General features: G+C 39.3%; 1 protein-coding gene across 1 annotated transcript; it reads right to left on the bottom strand.

Moving 5' to 3' along the window:
• Nucleotides 1-960: 960 nt before the first annotated feature.
• On the bottom strand, nt 961-27,426 carry lonrf2 (LON peptidase N-terminal domain and ring finger 2). The gene is made up of 13 exons (XM_055637170.1): nt 26,029-27,426; nt 18,391-18,509; nt 18,171-18,293; nt 17,712-17,870; nt 16,474-16,669; nt 16,398-16,409; nt 15,918-16,008; nt 15,574-15,688; nt 14,029-14,150; nt 11,357-11,515; nt 9,900-10,062; nt 6,779-6,928; nt 961-3,101 (listed from the first exon to the last, which is right to left on the bottom strand). The coding sequence occupies exons 1-13, from the start codon at nt 26,753-26,755 to the stop codon at nt 2,937-2,939; spliced, it is 2,301 nt and encodes a 766-aa protein (XP_055493145.1). The 5' UTR covers nt 26,756-27,426; the 3' UTR covers nt 961-2,936.
• Nucleotides 27,427-27,645: the final 219 nt, after the last annotated feature.

The following is a 27,645-nucleotide window of genomic DNA, read 5'->3' as shown; positions in this document are numbered from 1 at the left end:
TGGGCAACTTGTTCTATTTGATCTTCCCTTTGTGCACGTCGAGTTGATTGCATTAGTCGAAACAGGTGAAGGTTGCAATCTTCCACCCCTCACCTCCATCCAGTGACCCCTGCAGCCTTTCCAGGTGAGATTAAAGATTGAATCATAAGACCTACAACTTCATCTGTTGCATTTGGTCTCTACATTGGCGAGACCAAACAGACTAGGTAACTGCATCGCTGTACACTTGCTCCTGGTTGCCACCCATTTTAAATTCCACTTCCCACACTGACCTTTCTGTCTGCAGCTTCCTCCACTGGCAGAGCTAGGCCATGTGTAAACTGGAAGAATATCACCTCATATTCCGCTCAAGTAGCATACAAGCCAAGGGCATGAAATTCTCCAATTTCAGCCTCCCTCCATTCCATCCACCCAACTGCCCCCCACCCCACCCATGCCTGCGCACCCCTTTCTTCTCCCCCTCCCTTAATCAGCTCCACTCCCACCACCTCCTACGCAGGCCCCCAACTTTACTCCCACCTTCACCCCAATTCCTCTCTGCCTGCCACCCCTCCCTCTGATTGTACATGCCAACATTTGCAACCTTTTGCCTTCTCCACCCTTCTCCCTCCCACCCGACTAATCTGAATCCTTCTTCTCTTACAGGAATGTTCACGATTCATGCAATTTGATCACCAATCAGCTGTCAATCATACAATTTTTTTGCCAAGTCTAACTTGCATTGCAATCTCCTTCACTCATACCTGGTATGGGAAAACAATTTGTGAATGTTTTAACTAACGGATGAAGCAGCAAAACCTCCCTAATGCCACGCGATGAGCTTAATTCAGAAAGAGCATTGTGCTGCTATTCAGAATTTAGTTGCATTTCACAAACTAAAAACTCGAGCTTCCTCAGAGAACAAATGGAAAATTCTGAGGTGTTCCATTATGTAAGAGTAACAAAAGACATTGAAACATGTTTGAATCCAAATAAATATATTTTGTACTTTGTATAATACATATTTACACAAGAAATTGCAGCATATTGTACTGAACACTTTGTGATTGTGAATCGTGGAAAAAAAAGTATAGAATCAAAACATGGTAACACATCACACAATGGCACACACAAAAAAAAAAAATTAGCACAGTAAAAAGATCTAGGGCCAGAAATGAGTCCTTCTTTGCTTGCACTAAATTCAAGATTTGAGGGATTTATAATGTGGAACTGCTACTTTATTATTTATTTAGTGCCAAGTGTCAGAGAACAAATTTCAATCACAGACTTTAGGTTACAAGGCCTCTGGTTAAATATATTTTAATGGAAAATGCTTTGTACGGACCATTACATTAAAAACTTAAAAGATCGTCAGTTTCCGGTTCAAGTTCAATGAGGTAGCATACCATGTGCATTTATAATCGGAATGTAAACTGATCTGGGGTTTGCATTGGTACATTTTTGTTGCTGCATACCAAATGCTAGATTCTTTTGCCTGTTATAAATTGCAACATGGTATTAACTTTCACATCTATACAAGTTAGAAAATGATGTGCAAAACCAAGAATGAGAAAGAAGTTTGTATATTTTACTACCTGACAAAGTAAAAATGATTTGCAGGCAGCAATGGTGTGACGGTAATATGGCCCCAGTTGAAAATTCATCATGCTAGTGCTTACCACCATTGCAAAACAAATTCTGCGTCTGTATATACACTACACATAAGTCACGATAAATGCCAGGAACAATATCAAAGACGATACAAATCGAATCAAAAGTTGACAATATTTGGACAATGCTTTTTCATGAGTCATGTTTTAGTAACAAATATATAACCTTACTCTTTTTGGTTTCAACTTCAACAAATGCAAAAAAGTTATTGTGTTCAAGCAGTACAACAATTTGAAAATGCACGTGAAATTGTACAAATTCAACCATGGTAATACCACAAATCAGTGAATGCTTTTTACGTTGCAAACAAATAAAAACAGTAAAATTCACAGCAACAATACATTTTTCCAAACACACAATGAGTATTTCCCATTACAAGTGTGCAACATTTTGAACAGGCAAGTTGACATAATTTTTGCCATGTTGTTAGGAATTAAATGAATTCTAGATGGTTGAATGGCACAATGTTACTGGGAAATCAAAGAAAACTGGTTCCAATACAGTAATGGATTAAACATTTATATGCAGTGAATGGAGGAATCTAAATAAATCAAAAGTTAAATCAACTTTTGCCTGAAAAATAGCACTCAGTGATGATAGGCAAAGGATAGGAAACAGAACTTTCCTGTACCAGTTAAAGTAATTTCTTAAGAATTACTGAGCTTTGAAAATAATTAATAACCTAAGAGTTGAGATATTTTAGATTGTTGAGATCTGAAAAAACAAAAACGTCTAAGATTTGCCAACTGTCTGCATATTTACACAGTTGGCAGTAAATCTTAGATGTTTTTGTTTTTTTCAGATCTCAGCAGTGTAAATAGACCGTGTTTTATCCATTCAGACACGATGATCAGTTAAAATTAGCTTTCCACATACACTGCCCTTATTCCAAGTTCTGAATACCAGCTGTGCCACTCCTGGTTTCTTGGAAAGATCAAAGACCTACAATCTATGGACATTAAACATATTATTTCAAGTCGACACAGCACTGTGCCAGCTCATATCTGGCGAGTTTAATTTGACCCCACTTGGTCCTCACTACATCTGCATGATGATTTTTTATTTACCAACAGAGGTGGACTCTACTATGTTTATCAGCACATTTTCTTTGACCGATTCATGTGGAAAGGGCAACTCGCTGTTCAGTTTTATTTCTCCTTTCAAAAGCTACATGATTTTGCTTTAGACTGGGCCATGATGAGTTTTCCATATGTAGATTCAACTAAAAAGTAACAACCAAGAAGTACTACATTTGGAAGGCAGATATGAATCCCAGTAAATCATCATCACAATGGCCGGAACTGTTTTCGGGTCACAAATACCAATACACGGCGAATAGCAATAAGGCGATTTTTGAGCGAGGTCATTGAGAGAACTGCGAGCTGAGCACGACTTTCCAAAGGTAATACAGCTAACAGCCACCAGCACCAGGCAGGGCCATCTTGACTTAACTGCAATACAAAATAAAAACAACAATTAACACATTTATTCTTTATGCTCAATACTTCATTTTTATTATTTTTGCACAGCATGGAAACTGGCCCTTCGGCCCACCTGATCCATGATGACCATTGACCTCCCGTTCATACTGGTTCTATATCACCCCACTTTCTGGTCCACTCCCTACTCACCAGGGGCGATTTACAGAGGCAAATAATAACCAACAAATCCACAGGTCTTTACGATGTGGGAGAAAACCCATATGGTCACAGAGCAAATATGTAAACTCCACACAGACAACACCTGAGGTCAGAATCAAACCTAGGTCTCTGGTGCTGTGAGGCAGCAGTTCTACCAGTTGCATCACAAACCCCATGTACTTTACCTTGCCCTGAAGGAGGTATAAACAATTGGAATATGCATTTTAAAAACCACATGAATCTGATAGTTAATTTTAAATACTGGACCTGTTGAACATTAGTCAGATCATGTACTAAACTTTTAGTTCTTAAAAACATTTACAGTTTACATTCTTTTTCAACTGAAATTCTTCTCTCTGTTACCAGCCATGAGTACCAAGGCCTCCACTAAAGTGTGATGATTGCAAAGATTGGGCAAGGTAGCTTTATTTCTTCCTATCTACCATGTGGCGTCCAATATCAAAAAATATGTAAAAAGGATCAAACAGGGAGTAAGGGTTTAAAACACTTAACCAGGCAGTTCAGGATAACTGGGCCAGTGCTAAAGAGTAGCCTTCTGGGTTCCAGTTTCCAACGCATGGCCATTTTGCACATTTGAGTGAACTAACAGGCTAGTAGTAAAGTAGTTGAATAACTACATTGGTTCTGTCTTCACCAAGGAAGACATAAACAATCTGCCGGAAATAGCAAGGGACCGGGGGTTAAATGAGATGGAGGAACTGAGTGAAATCCAGGTTAGTCGGGAAGTGGTGTTAGGTAAATTGAATGGATTAAAGGCCGATAAATCCCCAGGGCAAGATAAGTTGCATCCCAGAGTACTTAAGGAAGTAGCCGCAGAAATAGTGGATGCATTAGTGATAATTTTTCAAAACTCTTTAGATTCTGGAGTAGTTCCCGAGGACTGGAGGGTAGCTAATGTAACCCCACTTTTAAAAAAGGGAGGGAGAGAGAAAACGGGGAATTACAGACCAGTTAGTCTAACATCAGTGGTGGAGAAAATTCTGGAGTCAGTTATTAAAGATGGGATAGCAACACATTTGGAAAGTGGTGAATTCATTGGACAAAGTCAGCATGGATTTATGAAAGGTAAATCATGTCTGACGAATCTTATAGAATTTTTCGAGGATGTAACTACTAGTTACATAAGAGTGGATAAGGGAGAACCAGTGGATGTATTATACCTGGACTTTCAGAAGGCTTTCGACAAGGTCCCACATAAGAGATTAGTATACAAACCTAAAGCGCATGGTAGTGGGGGTTCAGTATTGATGTGGATAGAGAACTGGCTGGCAGACAGGAAGCAAAGAGTGGGAGTAAACGGGTCCTTTTCACAATGGCAGGCAGTGACTAGTGGGGTACTGCAAGGCTCAGTGCTGGGACCCCAGCTATTTACAATATATATTAATATCTGGATGAGGGAATTGAATGCAACATCTCCAAGTTTGCAGATGACACTAAGCTGGGGGGCAGTGTTAGCTGTGAGGAGGATGCTAGGAGGCTGCAAGGTGACTTGGATAGATTGGGTGAGTGGGCAAATGCATGGCAGATGCAGTATAATGTGGATAAATGCGAGGTTATCCACTTTGGTGGCAAAAACAGGAAAGTAGACTATTGTCTGAATGGTGGCCGATTAGGAAAAGGGGAGATGCAACGAGACACTGGGTGTCATGGTACACCAGTCATTGAAAGTAGGAATGCAGGTGCAGCAGGCAGTGAAGAAAGCAAATGGTATGTTAGCATTCATAGCAAAAGGATTTGAGTATGAGAGCAGGGAGGTTCTACTGCAGTTGTACAGGGTCTTGGTGAGACCACACCTGGTGTATTGCGTACAGTTTTGGTCTCCTAAGCTGAGGAAGGACATTCTTGCCATAGAGGGAGTACAGAGAAGGTTCACCAGACTGATTCCTGGGATGGCAGGACTTTCATATGAAGAAAATATGGATAGACTCGGCTTGTACTCGCTAGCATACAGAAGATTGAGGGGGGATCTTATAGAAACTTACAAAATTCTTAAGGGGTTGGACAGGCTAGATGCAGGAAGATTATGGGCAATGCATGGCAGATGCAGTATAATGTGGATAAATGCGAGGTATCCACTTTGGTGGGTCGGGGAAGAAAAGGTGGCCAGGAGGGTTAAATGAACGTCAGTGGTGTCGAATGTTGGGGAAGTCCAGAACTAGGGGTCACAGTTTAAGGATAAGAGGGAAGTCTTTTAGGACCGAGATGAGAAAATCATTTTTTACACAGAGAGTGGCGAATCTGTGGAATTCTCTGCCACAGAAGGTAGTTGAAGTCAGTTCATTGGCTATATTTAAGAGGGAGTTAGGTGTGGCCCTTGTGGCTAAAGGGATCAGGGGGTATGGAGAGAAGGCACAGATGGGATACTGAGTTGATGGACAGCCATGATCATATTGAATGGCGGTGCAGGCTCGAAGGGCCGAATGGCCTACTCCTGCACCTATTTTCTATGTAAGTAGTAAATCTGCCCTGGGGCCCATCACTGGCTTAGACTTGCAGCAGCTTCATTGAAATTAATGGTAAGAAATGGCAGCGGGGAGAATGATAAAAACATAATTTTACATGAAGTCAATCAGTCACGATATTTAATTTATTGTAAGTGGTATGTGTTAATGATTTATTTTTAAAAACATTTCCCTTTCAGATTGAGCTTCTTTGCAAACGTCAGGCAAATACGAGGAGTGGAAGGAGGCCTTATTGGCTCTGAAAGCCATTGTGGGAGTACAGCCAGCCACGGGTACTCGGAAAGACACAGTGCTGACAGCAGTGAGCTGAACTGTTAGTGTAAGACTGTTCTCAGAACCACACAATAATCAACATATTCCAAGTGCAGAAGACCTGCAAATTTGGATTCAACAGAAGATTTACCCATCCTGTTAATGTAATGGCATGAACTCTGCTTGCTCACTAAAGATAGTGAACATCTTACTGCATGGCAAGTGATGATTAATGTCAAACAACATTGGATTCTGAAAATTCAACTATGAAATTTAACACTACTAATAGTGCAAGTTAAAAATATGTATTTTTTGACTGCTCTCACCCATGTAAATCTCATTTGTTTTCTGTAGATGAGCATAACTAATTTAACCTTCCAGTTGAAATTCTGATCTTTGTGGGGTTTTCACAATTTGATTGAAAAACCATGTTGCCTCTTGTACCTCCCCCTTCCCCATAAAAGGTATCACAGGTTCCCTGTGGACGGCACACTTTGGATCAGATCCAATAATGCAGCAATTTGTCTGCTCAAAATATAGAAACTGATTTAATTGTTAGTAAGGTTGAAAGTGTACATCACCATTTGTTGCCTCAAAAAAAATCTTTCCAATTGGTTGGAAAACCCATTATGTCTGATTATTTTGTGTGTATGTATGTATTGCACCATTCAGGTTTGAAAGATGCAGCAAATAACTACCAATAAAGTCAACAGCTTAACTGAGCCTGCAATATTATTGCACAATCCTAGTTACCTGAGGTATTGGCACCTTTCCCGGCATTGGTCCAAAGTGATTCAGGATTTGAGTTCTCATATCATCCTTGAGAGATTTGAACCAATTGAAGGCTTGGTCATACACGGAGTCAGACAGAGAAACAAGTTCATTATACTCTTCCCCTTCCACCTGTCAAAACAAGAAAAGTTAATTGCTTAAAGGAAACTTCATGATAAAAAAAGAACAAGCTTTTGGTAATTTTTTTCACAAATCACTCATTCATATTTTTTTACAACATTAGCAAATCCCAATTTACAAAATCATTTTAAGCATCATGTCACATCATAAAATAACTACAACTCAAATTCAGTTCCAACAAGTAGTGAAACAACTGAGAGTGGAAAATTATTAGTCCTCAATTGTGCATTAAATATTCCCAAGATTGCTATACTTTCAATAACTTTTGTTTTAAATGAAAAATATACTGCAAGTGGGTATTAGATGCATCACAGTCAGAATCATTATTCCTGCCTTCCAAAAACGAAACCCCATGATACCACTATCTCCAGCTTTGTGAGAACACAATTGTATTTGAATCTTTATGGAAAACTATCAAATACATTGGGCCAGAGATGCCAACATAACAGGCTGAACATAGAAAAGCACACACAATTTTAAAGATGTACTTAAACCGAAATTATAACGTTCGTTCAAAGCCTTTCATGGTACATGACGTAATCTTCCTGGTTCAGGCCTGATCCACACAAACAAATCTCCAGAAGAGAGAAATGTTTGTTTTCTCGGGCACAGCACTAATAGATACATCTAAAACATTTTACTGATGGAATATTTATAATAGGAGACAAAGTATTAATTTACTTTCTTCAATTTAGTCTGATTAAATTTAAGCATAGTTATTAAATATTTTAAAATAACAAGATTTAAGTAAATCAAATGCACGTTAATGCATGGTAGACAAAAATGCTGGAGAAACTCAGTGGGTGCAGCAGCATCAATGGAGCGAAGGAAATAGGCAACGTTTCGGGACAAAATCCTATTTCCGCCTGAAATGTTGCCCATTTCCTTCGCTCCATAGATGCTGCTGCACCCACTGAGTTTCTCCAGCATTTTTATCTTTCTTCACTTTTCCAGCATCTGCAGTACCTTCTTAAGCACGTTAATGCATAGTTTGAATGTTTGGGACATTCAAAGGCATTCACAATTCATGACGGGCTTGACATCAGACTTTAGAAGTTTTTTTTTTTGTTTTGTTTTTTAATTCAGACTGTTTCCTGGGCAGGGCTTGTCTACCCCATCCACGTGAAGTCAATTCACATGAAAGTTGTTAAGTCACATGTTAAGTTTGTCACTTTAAACTGGGATGCCTTCAGGCAGCAAGTTAATAATGGTGCATCTGAAAAAGCAATTTCATATTTGCACACAAAGCTGTGAACCTGGGCAGCTCCTGTGTTTTGCATAAAGGGTATCTGGAAAATATATAATATTTTGATTTCCAGAAAGCATTTGATAATTTGTTGGATCAAATATTATTGTGGTAAATATAACCTTGTGGTGCAAGAGGTAGTGTATTGGCATTGACAGAAAATTGTCCAATTAACAGGGCAAAGAATAGACATATATTGGGATTGTTTTCTGGTTGGCAAAAAAAGGTAACACATGGTGTGCCACATAGATGTGTCATGAACCTCAATTTATTATAATGATGGATGTAAAATATAGTAGGTGAAGATAACATAAGGAGGCTACAGAAGGGATATAGATAAGTTGTGAGCAGGCAAATATCATGAAAATAGAGCATAATATTAGTATGATATTGTATACTTTTCCAAGATGGTGTGAGATTGTAGAATGTTGAGATGCAGAAAGGTTTGGGTGGTAAAAGGGCTTGGATGCAGGTACAGCAAATAATTAGGAAAGAAAACATATTGTTTACTTGTGGTTTAAGAGGTAATGTACTGGCAATGACAGAAAATTGTCTGATTAACAGGGAAAATAATAGACATATTGAAATTCAGAATCTCCATCGATGCTGCCTGACTCGCTGAATTACTCCAGCACTTTATGTCTTTCTTTGGTATAAACCAGTATCTACAGTTCTTTGTTTCTATAATGTTAATTATTACTGGAGAATTATGGTCATGCTCGTATTTGAGAGACCAAATTTGGACTGTAGTGACAGCATTGATCTTAACAATATTAATACATTAGAAGTAATTACAAGTTTTACTACATTAATACTTGGAATGGGAACATTGCCTTATGAGAAAGAGTTGACAGGCTAGGTTTGTATCCACTGGAACTTAAAAACGCAAAAGACCACTGAAACCAAAAAGATCCCAAAAGATGTTAATAAAATGGGCTTGGGGAGGATTTTTTTCCTGTCAGAATCTACAACTGGGGATGAATGTTAAAAATAAGGGGTGGTCAAGTTATTTGAGTAAAGGCATCAAAGGTTATGGAGAAAAGGCAGAAGAACAGAGTTGAGAGGGAAGAATAGATCAGCCATGATCGAACGGCAGGCCCAATTCTGCTCATATGTCTTATGAATGGTAATTCGGCTAGTCGTGATCTCATTAAATTGCTGAACAGGCTTGAGGGGCTGTGTGGCTAGATCTTGCTCCGAATTCGTAAGAATGATATGTTAATCTCCAGCAATGTGTTCTCTGGCCTGTATTGGTCTTGCAAATATAGTTCAGTGATGAAAACCACTGTGATGATGGAAGGATGGATATCCCAAGCAAAATAGCAAATTCTTTATTGCTCTACCAAATTACTTCAGAGATTAAACTAAATGGAAAACATCACCTTTTCCTTTAGTTGCTTTCAGGGGTAATTGACTAACTAACACATGGAAAAAATGTGTCAGAAGGGAATGCAGATGCTGGTTTAAATCGAAGATTGACACAAAAAGCTGGAGTAACTAAGTGGGACAGGCAGCATCTCTGGAGAGAAGGAATGGGTGACATTTTGGGTTGAGGCCCTTCTTCAGTCTGAAACATCATCCATTCCTTCCCTCCAGAGACGCTGAGTTACTCCAGCTTTGTGTCTACATGGAAAAAAATATTTAATTTAGTTCATGCTGTGACAAGTTGATTGGTACATTAAGACCCAGGAGGAAAACAAAGTTAAATCTATTTACCTTCTTGTCTACCAGATATTCAATATTAGCAGTGTTATATCCATCTCTCAGTCCATGGTGTAACACTTTAAATCGACGTTTGCCAACTGTATCAACTACAGAGCGTCCATCAGGGAAAAACTTCACATCCCTGACTTCTAGCATGCAGCCATAATCAGCAAATCTAAATAAAAAAAGGGCACAAATGGTGGTGAGGTTAAGAAGCAAAGGTTGTATAATCTCAATTGAAAATAGTCAATATACTATACACCAAGCGTTTCAAATGGTCTAACTAAATTTAATTTCCTTTTCGCATCCAAATGTCAACAATTTCTAAGCCCATATATTTTCCACCAGTGCATTGAAATAAAGCGAATGGCTGAGCTATCATGTCAGTACAAGAATGACCATCACCATAAACAAGCATGGTGTATCTTTACCTTGCGCAAATAGTGCTACACTTCATTGGCACCTCATTGTATATTATCAGGACCACATCAATACTTTCCTTCAACGTCACACTATTATTTAAGCCTCTCTTTATTCCTTCCACGTCTGAAATTTGTTCATTCTTCTTCCTAACTCTTAACTGTTATGGTCACATTTTCCTTTTGCACTTTGAATTGATTACATAACTTTGCATTAAAACATTGGGAAGCTTTCCAGCATTTAGTCAATACCTACCAGACACCGCCATTTCCAATTAGCAGCTGTCCTATCAGTCCACCCCATTTCATCTCAAAAATACTACCCACAACAAAGGTTATCCTGGAACATAACTACCAGCATGGTTTAAACATCTCACCCTATAGTTATGTAGGCCAATTCATACTTTAATAGTAACTCAGTTTTCTTTATTCCCTGCTTTTATATCAGTTCAGTTATAGATGCAATCACCATAAAATTTAAAAAAAAACTTGCTCAGATATCCCCCACAGTGAATTGCTTAACAAGTTTCCTCAACTTTGCCTGGTGGTGGGAAGGGAGTGAAAGCATTGAGTTAAAGTTCTCGGAATATTTAATGTAAAATGTTTGTATCTACTATTGATATTGCATCTTACAGGCAATCAAATTTTAATAAACTAAATATGCAAAACATCAAAAATGTTGCCAAAACAATCTCTTTGATCTAGACCCTGCCAAATAATACTATTCAATATTTGAGTATTATTGGTTGGCCTCGGCCAGACTGTGTCCTTCACATTTAGTACTAAAAAAAGCTTTGCAGCTAACAAATTATTTTTTAAGTGTAGTCATTGTTCAAATGTTGACAGATGCAAGGTCACGAAACAAAACAGTTAACATGTAATCCATCTTGCACGAGTGTTAAATACTAGTCACTGTTCAAAGAAATTCAGGAGCATTTTCCAATCTCAAAAATCATTTTCTGAAAATAGCCCTCAATCCCATATATGCAAATTAAAAAGTGAAACCACTGATGGCACCAGTGTGTATATTTAGGTTGCCTTCGTACATACCCTTTAAGTTCATTTCCAACGCACATTCCAAATTGCTTGGTGCCAGTTTCCATACACATGCGGATCATAAGTCGATATCGTGGTTCAAAAACATGGAGAGGACATGGAATAGTTGGGAAGCTCATGGTGCAGACGAAAATCGGAACATTTTCAGTGAGGCTACAAAAGTAAATAAATATGCATTCGCTCAATGTTTGCTCACTCTGGTAGTGGTTTAATGGTTAGTTGAAACATCAGGGTCAAAGCAATATATAAACATTTCATTGGGAAGTCAAGAGGCCATCAGTCAATTCTTAATTGCAAGTATTAAAGTGCGTTTAATTATCAAACCGTGATGCAGCATTCTTAAAATGAATTTTAACACTTACAGATGGAAATAATTCTACACTAGATGGTCTCTAAGAAAACTCAAATTTTCCTGTTTCTATATTTCTCCTTTCTTCATACCCGTGACAATTTAAAAGTTGAAATCTTGCTTTGACATTTGATCCTAGAAGTAAATCCCTAAACTACCTTCAGATCTCTAATGAGAGTTTCAAGTCATTTCTATTTGGTCTCAGAACTATTGAAAATTAGTTGTTCCTACCTTCCCCCTTTTACAGCCTCAATTATTTTCCCAAACTAGGCAAAATGCTGCAGCACCCACAGTGTATCCTCAACCTCCAACATTTCCTCAAAATGGAGTTCAATAGTTTGCACAGAACTCTGAAGATGTTAGAGGCTTGCAATTACTTCATTGTCTTTACATGATACATCTCGGTGTTAAATCAAAAAAGGAACAAATCAGGCAACATTGTTTACTGAGATCACCCAGATATTTTTATCTGCGAGAGCCTTCTGCTCCAGATAAGTTTACATGCCTTTACAGTAGCATTTGAAGCAACTGCAAACCATACCAGTTAAACAATTTTACTTCTTGTGCTTTGCTACTACATTTGACAATGAGGCACTTCCTCTTCGAGTGTAACAAACAAAAGGCAAGTTGTCGAGTATGAAGATGGGCCCCGACCCAAAACATCACCTATCCTCAACTTCACCTGTTTTCCAGACCCGCTGAGTTATACCAGCACTTTGTGGCCTTTCATGCAAACCAGCATCGACAGTGCCTTGTTTCTATGGCAAGTCGTTGATGTCAGATAGGTCTGGGCGACCTATTTTTTAAAATTCTTTTAATAGATCCGCATTGATTGCATTTATTGATCTTTCACTTTTCAAATGATAATCTCTTGGTCCCAATTATCTTATTGAAAGATTTGACACCATCAATCTTTTTTAATTTAACAGTTGCAATCCTCCAATCTTTTGGCATCACTCCCATGTCTTAACACTCTTTTGTGAACTTGGGAGGGGACATATTCAACTGGTCTTTACAGTGTTATAAATTGTTGTTGCATCAATTACATAATATCCCAGGAACTTGTCAGTGCTAGCCATTCATACTTGCCACCGATCTCTGAGAAACTTCACTTATGCCTTGCATCACACAGGCAAGCTATACATTAAGTCGTGTGTTAAATCAAAAACGTTAGCATTAAGCTCTACATTAATGCTGTTTATTCATTCACTGGATATTGATTTCCTGAGCAGTACCAACATTTGCTTGCTAACACTAGGTAAAACTACCAGCACTTTTTAAAAAAGACTAGCGTTTCATGATGAATCTATTTTTTATCACCTTTCTTTAGACTTGATTTTATTAAAAAAATAACAACTTTATAAATAATTTTGAGCTCTTGGATTGGGCAGACTAATGCAGGTTAATCAAGTTGCTCCTAAGCAGGAGGGAAAAGGCAAACACTTGCTCATCTAAAACATTATTACTCAAGCAAGATTTAAGACTTCAATTAACTTGCTTCAAGTAAAAACATGCTATAATCAAGGTTTATTTTAAACTTACCACAATGCTTTTACAAAAATATATAGATAATCCTCTTTCTGGGTATCAATAAGACCTCAAAGCATTTCAAATCAAATCAATGATTAGTTATCTCATTGTTAAGCAATTGAGTAAATGCTTTCTATTGCTATTCTGGAGACATCACTAATTTACACCAACAATTAAAATAGTAATTATTTTGGAAGTTCACGTGTCCATGGGGGTTGTGCAAGGGTTTCTGAGGTTACACCTGAAACTCAGCGGGGGTGGAAATAGAAATAGGCAGTTTCGGGCCAAGGGTTTCTGTTGGGGGTGGGGACAAGAAAGGGAAAAGGAGGAGTAGCCCGAAGGCTGGGGGATGGGAGGAGAGGGTTTCTGTTGAGTTAAGTAGACGGTTCAAGAAATTCACATATAATTAATGGCACATTTCCTGAATCTGCACACTTGCTTAAGGGATGAGATTAGATTTTTATTTTTAAACCCACACAAGGGCAGGAATAATACCATATGCACTTGGCCGCCAGCATAATCAAGGACCAGTCACAACCTGGTCACCCCCCTCTTTACCCCTCTCCAATCAGGGAAGAGCTACAGAAATTTGAAAACGCATAGCTCCAGATCCAGTTTCTTTCCAGCTGTTATCAGGCAACTGAACAGCTCTGTCATCAGCTAGGTTATCCTGATCTCCCATCTATATCATTGGAGACCTTTGAACTATATTTAATCGGACCAATGTTATACAATAATTAACTAAAGCTAAAAACAAATTCCAGACCACAAATTAAGTTTGACATACTTGGACAGCTCTTCCATTTCTTCTTCATGAAACTTCTTTCGCTCTTTTAATTCTTCAGGCATGTTTCGAACAATCAGATCTTCTATCAAGAATGTCTTACCAAAAGCCCTTGTTTCCAAATACTGTAGCAAAAAGCAAAAAAAAATACACTAAATCTAAGTTAAAAAAGCACATCTTAAAATGTTAGACAGAAAACAGTTTGAAAAATGTTCAAAATCCTGGGCTATTTAGTGCTTGGTGTGATAATTGAAATAGTTATTAAATTAGGTATATTGGTCTTTATTCGGTCAGACGGCAATTGCATACAAAACCTGTCTATCAACTTTTTAGTTCATTATCAGGAGTGGTATTTCATTTCAGCTAACATTCACTTCTATCTCCCATCTTCCAAATAGTGTTATGGCAGATACAGTGTACCCTCTTTGTAAAATGTAACTCTGCAATGTTACTAGTCTACACAAAATGTTACGGCCAAGTACGTAGTTATAGCCATTGAAATGAGTTAATTGTCATCTGCGATTAAAAATATTTAAAAATTAAATGCTTTGAGTTTGGAGTCTGCTGGGAACGTGTGCTTCCCCAATGAATAAAGACTTTCATTTTTACAACTTCAGTGTCTTCAACTAACTCAGTTCACAACCCACAATAATAGGTGAACAGGATCTGATGCAAGTGGCCAGTAGAACAAGGCCACTCAACATTGCACTGGAATCATCAGATCTGGAAGTAACAAAGGCATGGACAGGGATTTCAGCAGCAAATTAGCTAAGGCTGGTGAAGTTGGACAACATTGAACTGTCTTAATGATAGTGGGGATGTGTGATCAGAAACTGGGTTAAATATGGCACCAAGATCGCAACATTCTGGTTTTATTTCAGACATCCTAATGCTCCATCATCCTTGCTTCTCATTTCCTCCAGTCCTACAACTCCCACATTTTAAAATTTTAATTCAATTTCAATTTTATTTTTAATATGTTTTATTATTTATTTATTATTTATTTTTATTATTTATTTGTGATTTTTTTTAATGATACTGCCTGTAAGGAAAATTCATTTTGTTGTCCCAAATTGGGACAATGACAATAAATTTGAATACAATACAATACATTGATCCTCTAATCCTGGCAATCTGAAAGTTTTCCAAATGGAATCGCCCCAGCACTGGTGGCTGCAATTTTAACGGTCACAAACTTTGAAATTCCTAAATCTCTACATCTCTGTCCCTCTTTAATATTCTTTGACCAAAAAATTTGTAAGATGCCCTAATATCTCTTTACGAGACTCAGTGTCAAGTCACAATGAACCGTTGTGTGTAAATGGACACATGCAAGTTGTATGTGCTTCTGTTGGGAGTGTAAGTACATCATTTATTCCAAAAGTTCCTTCAATTGTTTTTTGTTTACATATGGTGTACATGTTCTCTAATGGAAGTTGTAACAAATAAACTTCACCAACATTATTAAAAATTAACGGAACCACAGCCTGTAAAAAAACTATTTAGGCCATTTCAAAATACTATGTACCATTGAATTTGCACACTAACCTCAGCTACATTTTCTTTACAAAGTGGACATCTGGAATTATGATCCAGAGAGCGTTCTAAACACCTCAGACAGAAGGTGTGCCCACAGGAAGTGGTGACAGGTTCATAGAACAATCTGTGGAGAGAAAAAAGGAACACATTTTATGTTGGTATAAATCTCTCCATTACTTAAATAAGAGCTTTAATGCTCATAAATTATACAAGTTGGAGATAGTATTTATATGAAATCTTCTAACACAGCAATATGATGTGATGTTACACGGACCAATTACACTGCAAATCAAAAAAGTTCAAAAGGAAGTCTTCGTTAGAAATGAATCAGAAGAGATTAAAAATATAAATACCTCATACAAAGAGAACATTCGAAATCTGATGGATCCACAAGGTGAATGGGAATTTCCCCATGTGCTTTGGAAGTAAAAGGCGCAAATTCGTCTAAAATGAAGGAAAAAACATTTGGTTTTTTTAAACTGATAAAAAAAAAAAAAAAAAAACAGAACAAGTACAAAGCTGCCTTAGAGGAATTGGTTTTAGTAATCATCAACCAGTTGAAGAGGTGCAAAATGGTGCCCGCAGGCAAAGGAAAGATCAGATTAAAATTATGTTCAAATATTAATTCTCATGTACTTCATATCCGCTCCACTTGAATTGCAATATTCATATCATGGCTTGCCACAGATAATTATGGCTATTTATTCATCAGTTGATGTGGATAGAAGTGAAGGGTATGGAGAATAGTTACGGGATATTGTGGATGATTGAATGGCATTCGAAGGGCCAGGCCTAACCTAATTTCTATGTTTCTATGTTTAAAATTATCAAACCTTTTTTAGCCAGTGAAGGGTTGGTTCTGTTCGAAGTTTTCATGCAGGACAAACGATTTGTCTCAAACTTGATAGCTTTTTCTGGGTCTTTCGAAGTTTTCGCAGAACTCTGTCTCACTTGATAGCTTTCTCTTGCAGCCGTCATGAATTGAATTGGATGGAGCTAGTTCAACCAACAGAGAATTTTCTCTGAGTGTTATCTTGGATTTAGTCAATGTTTGATTAGATTCATGTGGCTCCTCGACTACAGATTTATTCATATTGACCAAAGACTGGCAAGGAGAGAACGAACATGTTAGACACAGTGATATTCCTCATGTTCATCTACAGATGTATTAAAGAATATTTGATTAATAGTATATTAAAGGTTGATTAGTAGTATATCAAGACTCTTTTACAAACATTTATATTATCTAAATTACTAATCTACAAAAATCCTCTTTATCAAAATTTTCTGAACAAATGTACTTGGTCTTTGAATCTTTGTACAGTCTCAAAATCAATGAGTTTCCACAAAGCCGAAACAAGGTTTATTTTTATCTGCTAGTCATTGTACAAGCCATCACATGTTCTATTTGGCCAACCTACAGAGCAGTATGCATTTTGTTTACATCATGCAACGTTAATTACATTTTATTTTTTCTATTAACAATGAAACAGATAGGATCACAGACAGTATGAACCAAGAATGTTAAGGGTCTATCCTAACCAGAAATATTGGATGAAATGGAAGATTCTATGCTCATGGCTGCCTGAACATGGAGTGAATGACGAGCATTGCCTAATCCACCTCAGGCTTGTTAGTTTCTTGAATCCAGTCCATCTTCACAGCCCATTGCATCAGGAAGGCTGGGAGTATTATCAAGGTTGTCTGCCACTGAGGCCATTCCCTTTTCAATCTACTACGCTCTAACACCTAGATTTAAGAACAGCTTCTTTCCCACGGCTATCAGTCTCCTGAACCAATCACCTCTTTCACACTCACTTCCCTGAGGGGTTGCCGTGCACTTCATCATTCAGTTTTTCCATTGTTGCACTTTTTTTAACTACTTCAGTTGCACTACAATCCATGCAGCATTCTACTGCTTTGCATTTGTGATTGTGTATATTTTCACTTATTGTATTGCTGACTTACTCTACCATGCGTGCGTGTACTTACATTTCATTTTATACCATGAATCTGATATATGTTATGATCCAGAATAAAATAGATAGTCCCAGAAATCAAGTTTCAGATCATTTGTTTGGTCTTAACTTAATGAGCTAGTCTTGCATTTAAACAAAATGATTAAGATGTTTAGAGTTAACATGTACCTCAAAAGGTCCATTAACTGCTCCAGCTTCGAGAACCGGCGCAGAATTGAGAGTGCTGAGAAAAGTAGGCTTGGGTCTAATAGATGACTGCACCCGCACATTGGTTATTAGGGCATCCTCCATATTTTCCGCAACAGGAGCAAAAATATCACACATGATCTAGGAAATGAAAGCAAATATCTCACTTAAATTGAGAAATGAAGATTCGCAATAAACAAGTCGATACTTGAAAGCTTTGGGATATCCAGTCATATTGATCCATTTGTCAAATGACTGGTGAGCAACTTTCAGCCATAAAACATATAGAATACATTTCACTCTCCAAGTCACACTCTCCCTCATGTGCTAGTTAGTCAGAGAAGAACACCAAATAAAGTTACTAGTCTGTAGCCATCCAAGAACGTACTCAAATAGTTTTGGGAGGTGGGAGGTACAGGGTCAAAGGAGAAAATAAATTACCTTTTGAGCTTTTACTTTTACAGCTTTCCACTCTGGCCTCAGAGCAAAGCAGTATAAATATTCCTTCAAAGCTTCTTCAATTCTACCCATTTTAGCAAGAGCTTCGGCTTTCCAAAAATGCCCCTGCCAGGAAAACAGTTACAAAACATTGTGTGAGCGTTGCCAATTCAAACATTCAAAAACGCAGGTTCTCATGTCATTTCAGAATACAATGGATTACCTTTGCCTTTAGAGGTTTCATTGCACACGCTTTATCCCCATCACAACGTGCTTCTTCATATTTTCCAAGAGTTACATAAAGCTCTGCACGTTTACACAACATAGAGTAGTCATGGGGTACTGTGGAAATAAATGAAGGATAGAAGTCACTTGCAGAAAATAGTTTAGCAATAACATTAAATATTGTCAAACATGTTATTTTAAAATGACTCCTACATCTTGTATCTTTGCCCAATGTCTTCTACATTCCAATTATTCTCATTCCCCAGTGTTAATAAGGCCAATTATACATCTTCCCTCAGCAGACAATGATTTTTAAAAATAAGCTGATGGTTTTCCAAAATAACAACCAGACTATTTTAAATAAAATTGATCTAGATTATGCCGAGTGCAGCTAACTGGGACTATGTAAGCTCTTCCAACTGGGATGTTCTAAAGTTATCCACTTCTTACACAAAAGGACACAAAGTCCTGAAGTCACTCAGCAGGTCAGGCAGCATCTGTGGAGAATATGGATAGGCGATGTTTTGGGTCGAGACCCTTTTCCCCCCGTCTAAAGAAGGGTCACAACCCTAAATGTCACCTATTCATGTTCTCCAGAGATGCAGCCCGCCCTACTGAATTACTCCAGCACTTTAAGTCTTTTGGGTATTAACCAGCATCTGCAGTTCCTGGTTTCTACATTTCTTACAATTCATTCAACTCATTGCTGAAAAGGCAATTTCTTACCCACTTAGGTCACTACTCGCATCCAAAAAATGGATAGGTCCCACCTGCCTATATCTCTCTGAACCTTTCCTGTTCACTACATCGCTTCACAGGATGCAATAAATTAAAAATCCATATTTTTGATGCAGTGTAACCCTGACATAATGTAGGAGTTGGGGACAACTTTAACACCCAAGCTGTAAGCAAAACTAAGTGACCCAAATTACGAATTGAGAGACAAAATAACTACATCATTACCAAAATGCCATATGACAAGGCTCTACTATAATTTTTATCTCTGAAGTTAATTTCTATCAAGCTGCTGATACAGATTTATCCATCAACAGAGAAATTGCATCGCTAAAGAACAATCAAAATATTTAGTTTTGTTTTGAGATACAGGCCCTTTGGCCCACCAAGTACAAGCTGACCATTGAACTACCGTTCACATTCGTTCTAAGTTATCCCACTTTCTCATCCTCTTCCTATATACCAGGGGCAATTTTACCCGAGGGCAATAAACTTACAACCCCGCACGTCTGTCACAAAATTGAACTTACAAGATTCCACACAGACAGCACCCGAGGTCAGGATCAAACCCAGAATGCTGTGAGGCAGCAACTCTACCAGCTATGCCATTGTGCCCTCTTTATTAAGCACAAATAGGATTGAATTGACCAATCAAGGCCCTCGCTGTCTGAAACTGCAGCAAAATAGATTAGATCTGCAATTCAGGTCGCCATGCAAGAATTTAGCCTAATTCCAAATTCAATTACTTTGGTTTTTGCTGTGGTGTTACAATGAAGGAATCAACTTTAGGTTTTTAATTCTGTTAATTTTGAAATGTGTGTAAGAAAACATATTACCAGCTGGGTTTTAATATGACCAATTATACTTAGAGATTAAGTATCGAAGTATTCAATTTTTTAGAAAAATCATGAAAATCAGTTTATACTTTCCTGTCCAGTAAATGAGCTGAGCATTAATGGAAAGAAAACTGCAGCTCTCGTTTTAGCACAGCTCCCCTTAAAAATGATAACCGTGCAATTCGAAATTCCAAGAGAAAGAAAAATGTTAAAGAACAGCCTTTCCATGAATATCAAAATAAAAAAACAATTGCAGACAATGTTTTCTATACTTTGAACAGAGGCGCAAAATTGGAAATATGTTGTATACAAATTGAACTTTCATTTAACCCAAATATAATGTATGTCCGCTTCTGATTAAACAAAATGCCCCTCGTTACTTAACAGAAAATGTTGATAGCAAGCCAAAGAGGAAAACCAACACAGATGTGGGATGCAGAAAGAGGAAAGTTCAGAGTCTACAAAATTGTAGATACTAATAATTTGGATAAAGGAATCTGTTTAAAAGTTGCAAATTATATGAAAAGAGCATACCTAATCCATAAACAATAATCAGTTGGTCTGTTAACATAGATGGAAAAAGAAGCTTGGAATATTACATCATAATAATTGTTCCCATTTCTCCGAACTCTTAATAGCCTTGCCATTGCCAAGTTAACCAAACAGCTTGCTTTTCTTCCCCCCAACCAAGAATTTTGTCCTAATACTACATCCGTTGATTTACAGCATCATGTTTCTTATTGAGTCACTCATCCTGTCAGAGATATCCTTCAAGTCTGAAGAAGGGTCTCGATCAGAAATGTCACCCATTCCTTCTCTCCAGAGATGCTGCCTGTCCTGCTGAGTTACTCCAGCATTTTGTGTCTACCAGACATATCTTTCCTCTGTTTTTCACCTTGTCTAACTTATTATCAGTTTAACAAAAAGTCACATGTAATATTGTGCAGTACACCTGACAGAGAGGATGACAAAGCTAAGAATGGGCGTGACACAGATAATGTAGGACGCTGCCTTAAGGCTTTATACATACTTCCATTAACAAATTTCTCAGAGGGCAAATGCAAACATTGCCAGGAACACACATTACAAAATCCTATTTGACCTCAATATTATTACGCTTAGGGACAAATAGCTATCCATACTCGTGAGTAGAAGCAGTAATAGTCTGTCAAAAAAAAATTTCCAAGGCAAACAGCAGGCAAGCAAATGTATACCTGAGAACAAAAAGCCAGTCATAGCAAATCCAGCAGCATTAGCTTGCTTTATGTCAGCATCCAAACACTAGCTTTGGCAGAAGAAGCTTTGAATTTATGATCAATGTTCTATAACTAAACACCATATGAGCAAGCCAGATGCAAAACATTAGGATTAATGTCTAAAGGACTTGAGCAAGGTCTGGAAGGTTAGATCACATGGGATATAGGAGGAATTGGCCATTTGGATACAATATTGGCTTGGTGCTATGGGTCACAGGGTGGGGCGGTGAAAGGCTGCTTTTCACAGCTGAAGCCTATGATCAGTTGTGTGCCTCAGGGGCTGATGCTAGGTTCACTGTTATTCATCATACATATTAAGATGATTGAAATATTTCAGATTTTTTTAAACTATATTTCAACAGCAGATTCCAGAATGAGGGATATAAACTTTGGTAATTCAAGATACCCAAATTAACTGTCGATGGTTAGTCCATATAAAATATTAATGCTGAGACTTGCGTATTTAATAATACAATACAATAATACTTTATTAGCCAAGTATGTTTTACAACATACGAGGAATTTCATTTGCCAAGTCAGCAACAGAACACGCAACATACATTTTAACATAAACATCCACCACAACGACTCCTCCACATTCTTCACTGTGATGGAAGTTGAAAAAAAAAAATTTGATCTCTTCCCTTCTTTGTTCTCCTGCAGTCAGGGGCCTCGAGCCTTCCTTTAACGGGACAATCTTACTCCCGTAGCCGGTGGTCGGGCCCTCCGCGTCAGGGCGATCAAGCTCCTGCATCGGGAGGAATCTCAGCTCCCCACACTGAGCGATCTGACCCCGGGTTGGGACTTGTCGAACCTTCTGCGTCATTGGAGCTCTCAACATCTATGGTCTCTACCCAAGACTGCTAGCTCTCGATGGTAAAGATCACAGGCCGCGATTGAAGTGATCTCAGGTAAGTCCACGTCCCGCGTTGGGGCTCGGTCAGTCCCGAGCAAGGTCTCCAGCTCCATGATGTTAGTCCGCAGAGTGACCGGAGATACGACCCGGAAAACAATCGCATCTCTGGCAGGGTAGGAGATTGAAAAAAAAAGATTCCCCTGACCCCCTCCCCCTACATAAAACAAACCAGAGAACATTAGCACAAACTTTATAAACACACTAAAAATAACAAAAAAGACGAAAAAACAGATGGACTGTGGGCGAAGCTGCCAATCGTGTGGCACTCCTGGTGGATTTTTGTTAGGGCAAAGAGGCGATGACATTATACATCAACCGTGACCTAATTAAACTGGTAGAACAGGCTCTGAATAATTTGGTTCTGTTACCGTAAGTTACTGTTATACGATAAAAAACAGTAACTTACGGGAACCAAACTAAATTATTCAGAACCTGTTCTACTAGTATGTAAGACTAATTACATCAACAAAACATTACAAAGCCTCAAGATACCAAGAAGAAAAACGTCTGTACAAGTACAGCAGGACCTCCATGCTCCCATACTCCCCCTGATCACTCAGCCTCTCAAGCCTGCCTTGCCATTCCATAAAACTATGTCTAATATTAGCTTGGAAAGGGATACAAAAATGATACCAAGTCTAATAAAGTAATAAAAAAATACTATGGATTAGAATTTCACTCCTTCAACTATAATACTTTAAAATGGTGATCTTAAGATGATTGAAAGATTTCAGCATTTTTTAAACTATATATTTCAGCAGCAGATTCCAGAATGAGGGATATAAACTTTGGTAATTCAAGATATCCAAATTAACTGTTGATGGTTAGTCCATTTAAAATATTAATGCTGAGACGTACAAATTTTTGTTAGGGCAAAGAGGTGGATGGTGTTATACATCAACCGTGACCTAATTAAACTGGTTCTGAATAATTTGGTTCTGTTCCCGCAAGTTACTGTTATACGATTAAAAAAACCCAGTAACTTACGGGAACCAAACTTAATTATTCAGAACCTGTTCTACCAGTATGCTAGACTAATTACATCAACAAAACATTACAAAGTCTCAAGATACCAAGAAGAAAAACTTCTCAGTACCTGCTCCAAACTAAATACAACGCCATGCAACCTAAAATACATCTCTATTCTTGCAGAAAAATAAAATTCTGACGATCTTAGTTTAATTTAAAGCAATTCATGATGGATCTTGCATCACAGAAAAGCCAAACCTTTCAATCGAAACAGCAAAATATTTAAATTGAAAAGTTACAATTCTGCAAAACTAAGTCACAGTAACAAATATTCTAATATCCAAGAAAGTAGAGAAAAGCTATTTGCTGTGTTCTCGGGACATAGAAACATAGAAAAAAAAAATAGGTGCAGGAGTAGGCCATTCGAGTCAGCACCGCCATTCAATATGATCATAGCTGATCATCTAGGATCAGTACCCCGTTCCTGCTTCCCCCCCCCCCCCCATAGTCCTTGAATATTTTAGCCCTAAGAGGTAAATCTAACTCTCTCTCTTGAAAACATCCAGTGAATTGGCCTCCACCACTTTCTGTGGCAGATAATTCCACAGATTCACAACTCTCTGGGTGAAGAGGTTTTTCCTCATCTCAGTCCTAAATGGTCTACCCCTTAGTCTTAAACTGCGACCCCTGGTTCTGGACTCCCCCGACGTCAGGAACAAATTTCCTGCAACTAGCCTGTCCAATCCTTTAACAATTGTATACGTTTCTATAAAATCTCCTCTCATCCATCTAAATTCCAGTGAATACAACCCCGGCCGACCCATTCTTTCATCATATGTCAGTCCCACCATGCCAGGAATGAACCTGGTGAACCCAAGCTGCACTCCCTCAATAGCAATAATATCCTTCCACAAATTAGGGGACCAAAATTGCGCACATACTCTTGGTGCGGTTTCACCAGGGTCCTGTACAACTGCAGTAGGACCTCCTTGCTCCTAAACTCAAATCCTCTCGCAATGAAGGCCAACATGCCATTAGCTTTCTTCACTGCCTGCTGTACCTGCATGCTTACTTTCAGACTGATGTACAAGCACACACAGATCTCGTAGCATCTCCCCTTTTCCTAATCTGACACCGTTCAGATAATAGTCTGCCTTCCTGTTCTTGCCACTAAAGTAGATAACCTCACATTTATCCACATTATTCTGCATCTGCCCACTCACCCAACCTATCCAAGTCATCCTGCAGCCACATAGCATCCTCATCGTCACCCGGCTTTCTGTCATCCGCAAACTTGGAGATGTCACATTTAATTCCCTTGTCTAAATCTTTCATATAAATAACTAGGGTCCCAGCACCGAGCCTTTCGGCACCCCACTAGTCACCGCCGGCCATTCTGAAAATGACCCGTTAATTCTTACTCATTGCTTCCTGTCTGCCAAGCAGTTCTCTATCCATGTCAAAACCCTACCCCCAATACCGTGTGCTTTAATTTTGCACACTAATCTCTTGTGTGGGACCTTGTCAAAGACTTTTTGAAAGTCCAGATACACATCCACTGGCTCTCCCTTATCCATTCTACTTGTTGCATCCTCAAAAAATTCCAGATTAGTCAAGCAAGATTTCATAAACATCATGAACCTATGCCGACTAGACTGATCCTGTCACTGCTTTCCAAATGCTCTGCTATAACATTTTGCAGCCATTAAATAATTTATTTAAAAACAGCCATCAAGCTTCCCACATGATAATCAGCAGATAATCTGTTTAAAAAAAAATATTGATTGAGAAATAAATATTGGCCTAAACAAAGTAATTGGAAGAACTTATTTCCGAGCAAAACAGTGCCCATGGGATCAGTTATATTTGCCAGATAGATCAGAAAGGCTCTAGTCCCCAATTTCTCTGCCTCATCAGCCCAGATTTATGAGCACATAAGACTAGAGTCTACCGACTCAAGAGGCAAGAACAGGTAACAAACCACAGCTAGGCAGTAATACTCCGATCCCCGTTAATAAAATGCTTTAAACATTATTCAAAGTAACATCGCCACATAATTAACATTAAATATGGATTGACGTGGTTAGTAGCAGCTTCTTCTTCGGACCTCAAGACACTGAAACGCAAATCACTGAGTGCAAATGTTCATTTACAAAACAGAGTGCTCGAAAACTCAAAGGGTCAGCCAAACTCTGGAGAGAATGGACAGGCAACATTTCAGTCTGAAGATGGGTCCCGACCCAAAACATCGCCTGTCCATTCCCTCCATATTGAATGTGTAACCGAGAATGTATTAGTTTTTGCACAGGTCTTGTTTGTACGTATATATTTTTTCTGAATAAAGTTTAATTCATTCCCTCCACAGATGCTGCCTGACTTGCCAAGTTCCTCCAGCACTTTGTATTTTGCTCAGGATTCCAGCATCTGCAGTATCTACAAGATGTTTGGCTGCAATAATGCATGAAATATATGCATTAATCTACAGTCTATTAAGGAGTTTTTGTGTGTGTGTGTGTGTGTAACCAGGGGGTGGGGAAGACACTCGGTTAACTGTGTAGGAATGATCTCCAGATTGAACCAAAGATTGACGCAAAATGCTGGAGTAACTCAGCGGGACAGGCAGCATCTCTGGAGAAAAGGAATGGGTGACGTTTCGGGTCGAGACCCTTTTTCTTGCCACTCGAGCATTTTGTGTCTGTACTGTTAACTGTCCCACCACAGTTATTTCAACATTATATCTTGCACTAGATGGTGTTCCAGTATCCGTGCACTCTGGAGGGCTTGATTGTATTGATGTATTCGAGTATAGTCTTTTAATTGACTGGATAACAAACAAACAAACAAAAGCTTTTCACTGCAACTCGTACACGTGATAATAATAAACTAAAGTACTCTACAGCCGAGTGGCAGCTTGCGGTTCTTACCCAGCGACAGCGCTTGTCCGATGAGCTTCAGGGCGCCCATAAAGTCGCGGCTCTGGTGCAGCGCCTCGGCCTCAGCCTGCAGCCTCCGAGCGCGGCTCTCACTCGGGAACCACTTCTCCATTAATTTGCAGAGAACCACATTGGGGCGGAAGCTGGAGCCAGTGGGGGAGACCGGGGATGAGGAGGCCGTGGATCCAGCCCCGGCCCTGGGTCCGGGCAGCCCGGCAGCGGGGAGCTTGCAGAGCCGACACTTTGCCGGCGCCTGCTCCACGCACCGCCGGCAGAAGGAGTGTCCGCACGGCAGCGACGCGGGCTCGAAGAGCAGCCGCAAGCACAAGCCGCAGCCCAGCGGCGACCGCCCAGCAGCGTCCTCTTCCTCGTCGCCTGGACCGAGCGGGTCGCTGGGCCGGAGCGGGCCTGGGCCCTGTGGTTCGCCGCTGCCCTCCATCTCCTTGCTGCGGATACTGGTCGTGATGCTGTCCAGCAGGGTCTGCATGTCTTCGGGCCGCAGTCGGCCCAGTTCCGCTGCCTTCTGGTAGGCCTCCAGGGCCTCGCTGAAGCGGTCGCAGCGGCACAGATCGTCGGCCTGGCGCAGGCAGACGCGCCGCTCGGGGCCCAGCTCCAACAACCTGAACTCATACATGCCGGCCGCCAGCTCGTCGTTCTTCACCCGGAGAGCCTCGTCGGCCAGTTGCAGCATTTCAGTGCGAGCGCTTGGCACCTCCATCACTAACAACGGCCGAGGCTTCAGTGATAACTAAGTCCCGGGACTGCGATCTAGACTGTGACACAAGGGCACAGCCCCCGCACAACCATTGGGCTGCGGGCTGTTACCTAAGCAGCTCTTCTGTAAATAGCAGTCAGCTGGGCAGGGCCACTAACCAACAGCCTCGGGCTCACGGCGTTTATCAGGGCGGTGGTGAAGTGATTAGTCAGGGACACAGCAACGAACAGCCAATACATTGTAAATTAACCAGACTGAGAACCACAAATGCAGACACAGGGAACTGCAGTTGCTGGAATCTTGAGCAAAACACTTAAACTCAGCAGGTCAGGCAGTAATTGTTGAGGAAATGGACAGGCGAAGTTTCAGGCTGGGATTCTCCTTCAAACAACAGAAACCAAGGAACTGCAGATTCTGGTTTACACAAAATGACAAAGTGCTGGAGTAACTCAGCGGATAAGGTATCTCTGGAGAACATGGTTATGGTTGTGGATGTTTCGGGTCACGACCCTTCTTCAGAGTCTGAAGCCTGACTCGAAACATCACCTACCCATGTTCTCCAGAGATGTTACCTGATCCACTGAGTTACTCCAGCACTTCATGTCCCTTCTTCAGACTGTCGAGTTGTTCAGGTAACCCGAGCCACTCCATGAGGATCACTTTCTTCAATTTAAAAACAAATGTAACCTCTTTTAAAGAGGAACACATAATAAAATTAACCATCAAAAAGGTAAAAGGGAACTAAGTTACTTGATTTGTGTAGCACCGGTAGAGGAACATCTCATGTTTTCCTTTCGAGAACCATCCTAGCATCTATGGAAAAGAGTTATTGTAATGTTTTGAACAAGTACAAGATCACATGGAAAAAGGTACAACAATAATCTATTTGTATC

This window comes from Leucoraja erinacea, chromosome 6 (genome assembly GCF_028641065.1).
Source record: "Leucoraja erinacea ecotype New England chromosome 6, Leri_hhj_1, whole genome shotgun sequence".
In the NCBI taxonomy this organism is placed as follows: Eukaryota; Metazoa; Chordata; class Chondrichthyes; order Rajiformes; family Rajidae; genus Leucoraja; species Leucoraja erinaceus.
The sequence above is the reverse complement of the archived record's forward strand: the minus strand, read 5'-3'. Positions and strand labels throughout refer to the sequence as shown.

Bases quoted from the DNA above. Each gene is read 5' to 3' on its own strand.
- lonrf2 (XM_055637170.1), bottom strand. From the start codon at position 26,755: ATGGAGGTGCCAAGCGCTCGCACTGAAATGCTGCAACTGGCCGACGAG. The intron at 18,510-26,028 runs GTAAGAACCGCA...TTATTTCCACAG, and splicing joins CGGACAAGCGCTGTCGCTGG to TACCCCATGACTACTCTATG. The intron at 15,689-15,917 runs GTATTTATATTT...TTCTCTCCACAG, and splicing joins GAATGTTCTCTTTGTATGAG to ATTGTTCTATGAACCTGTCA.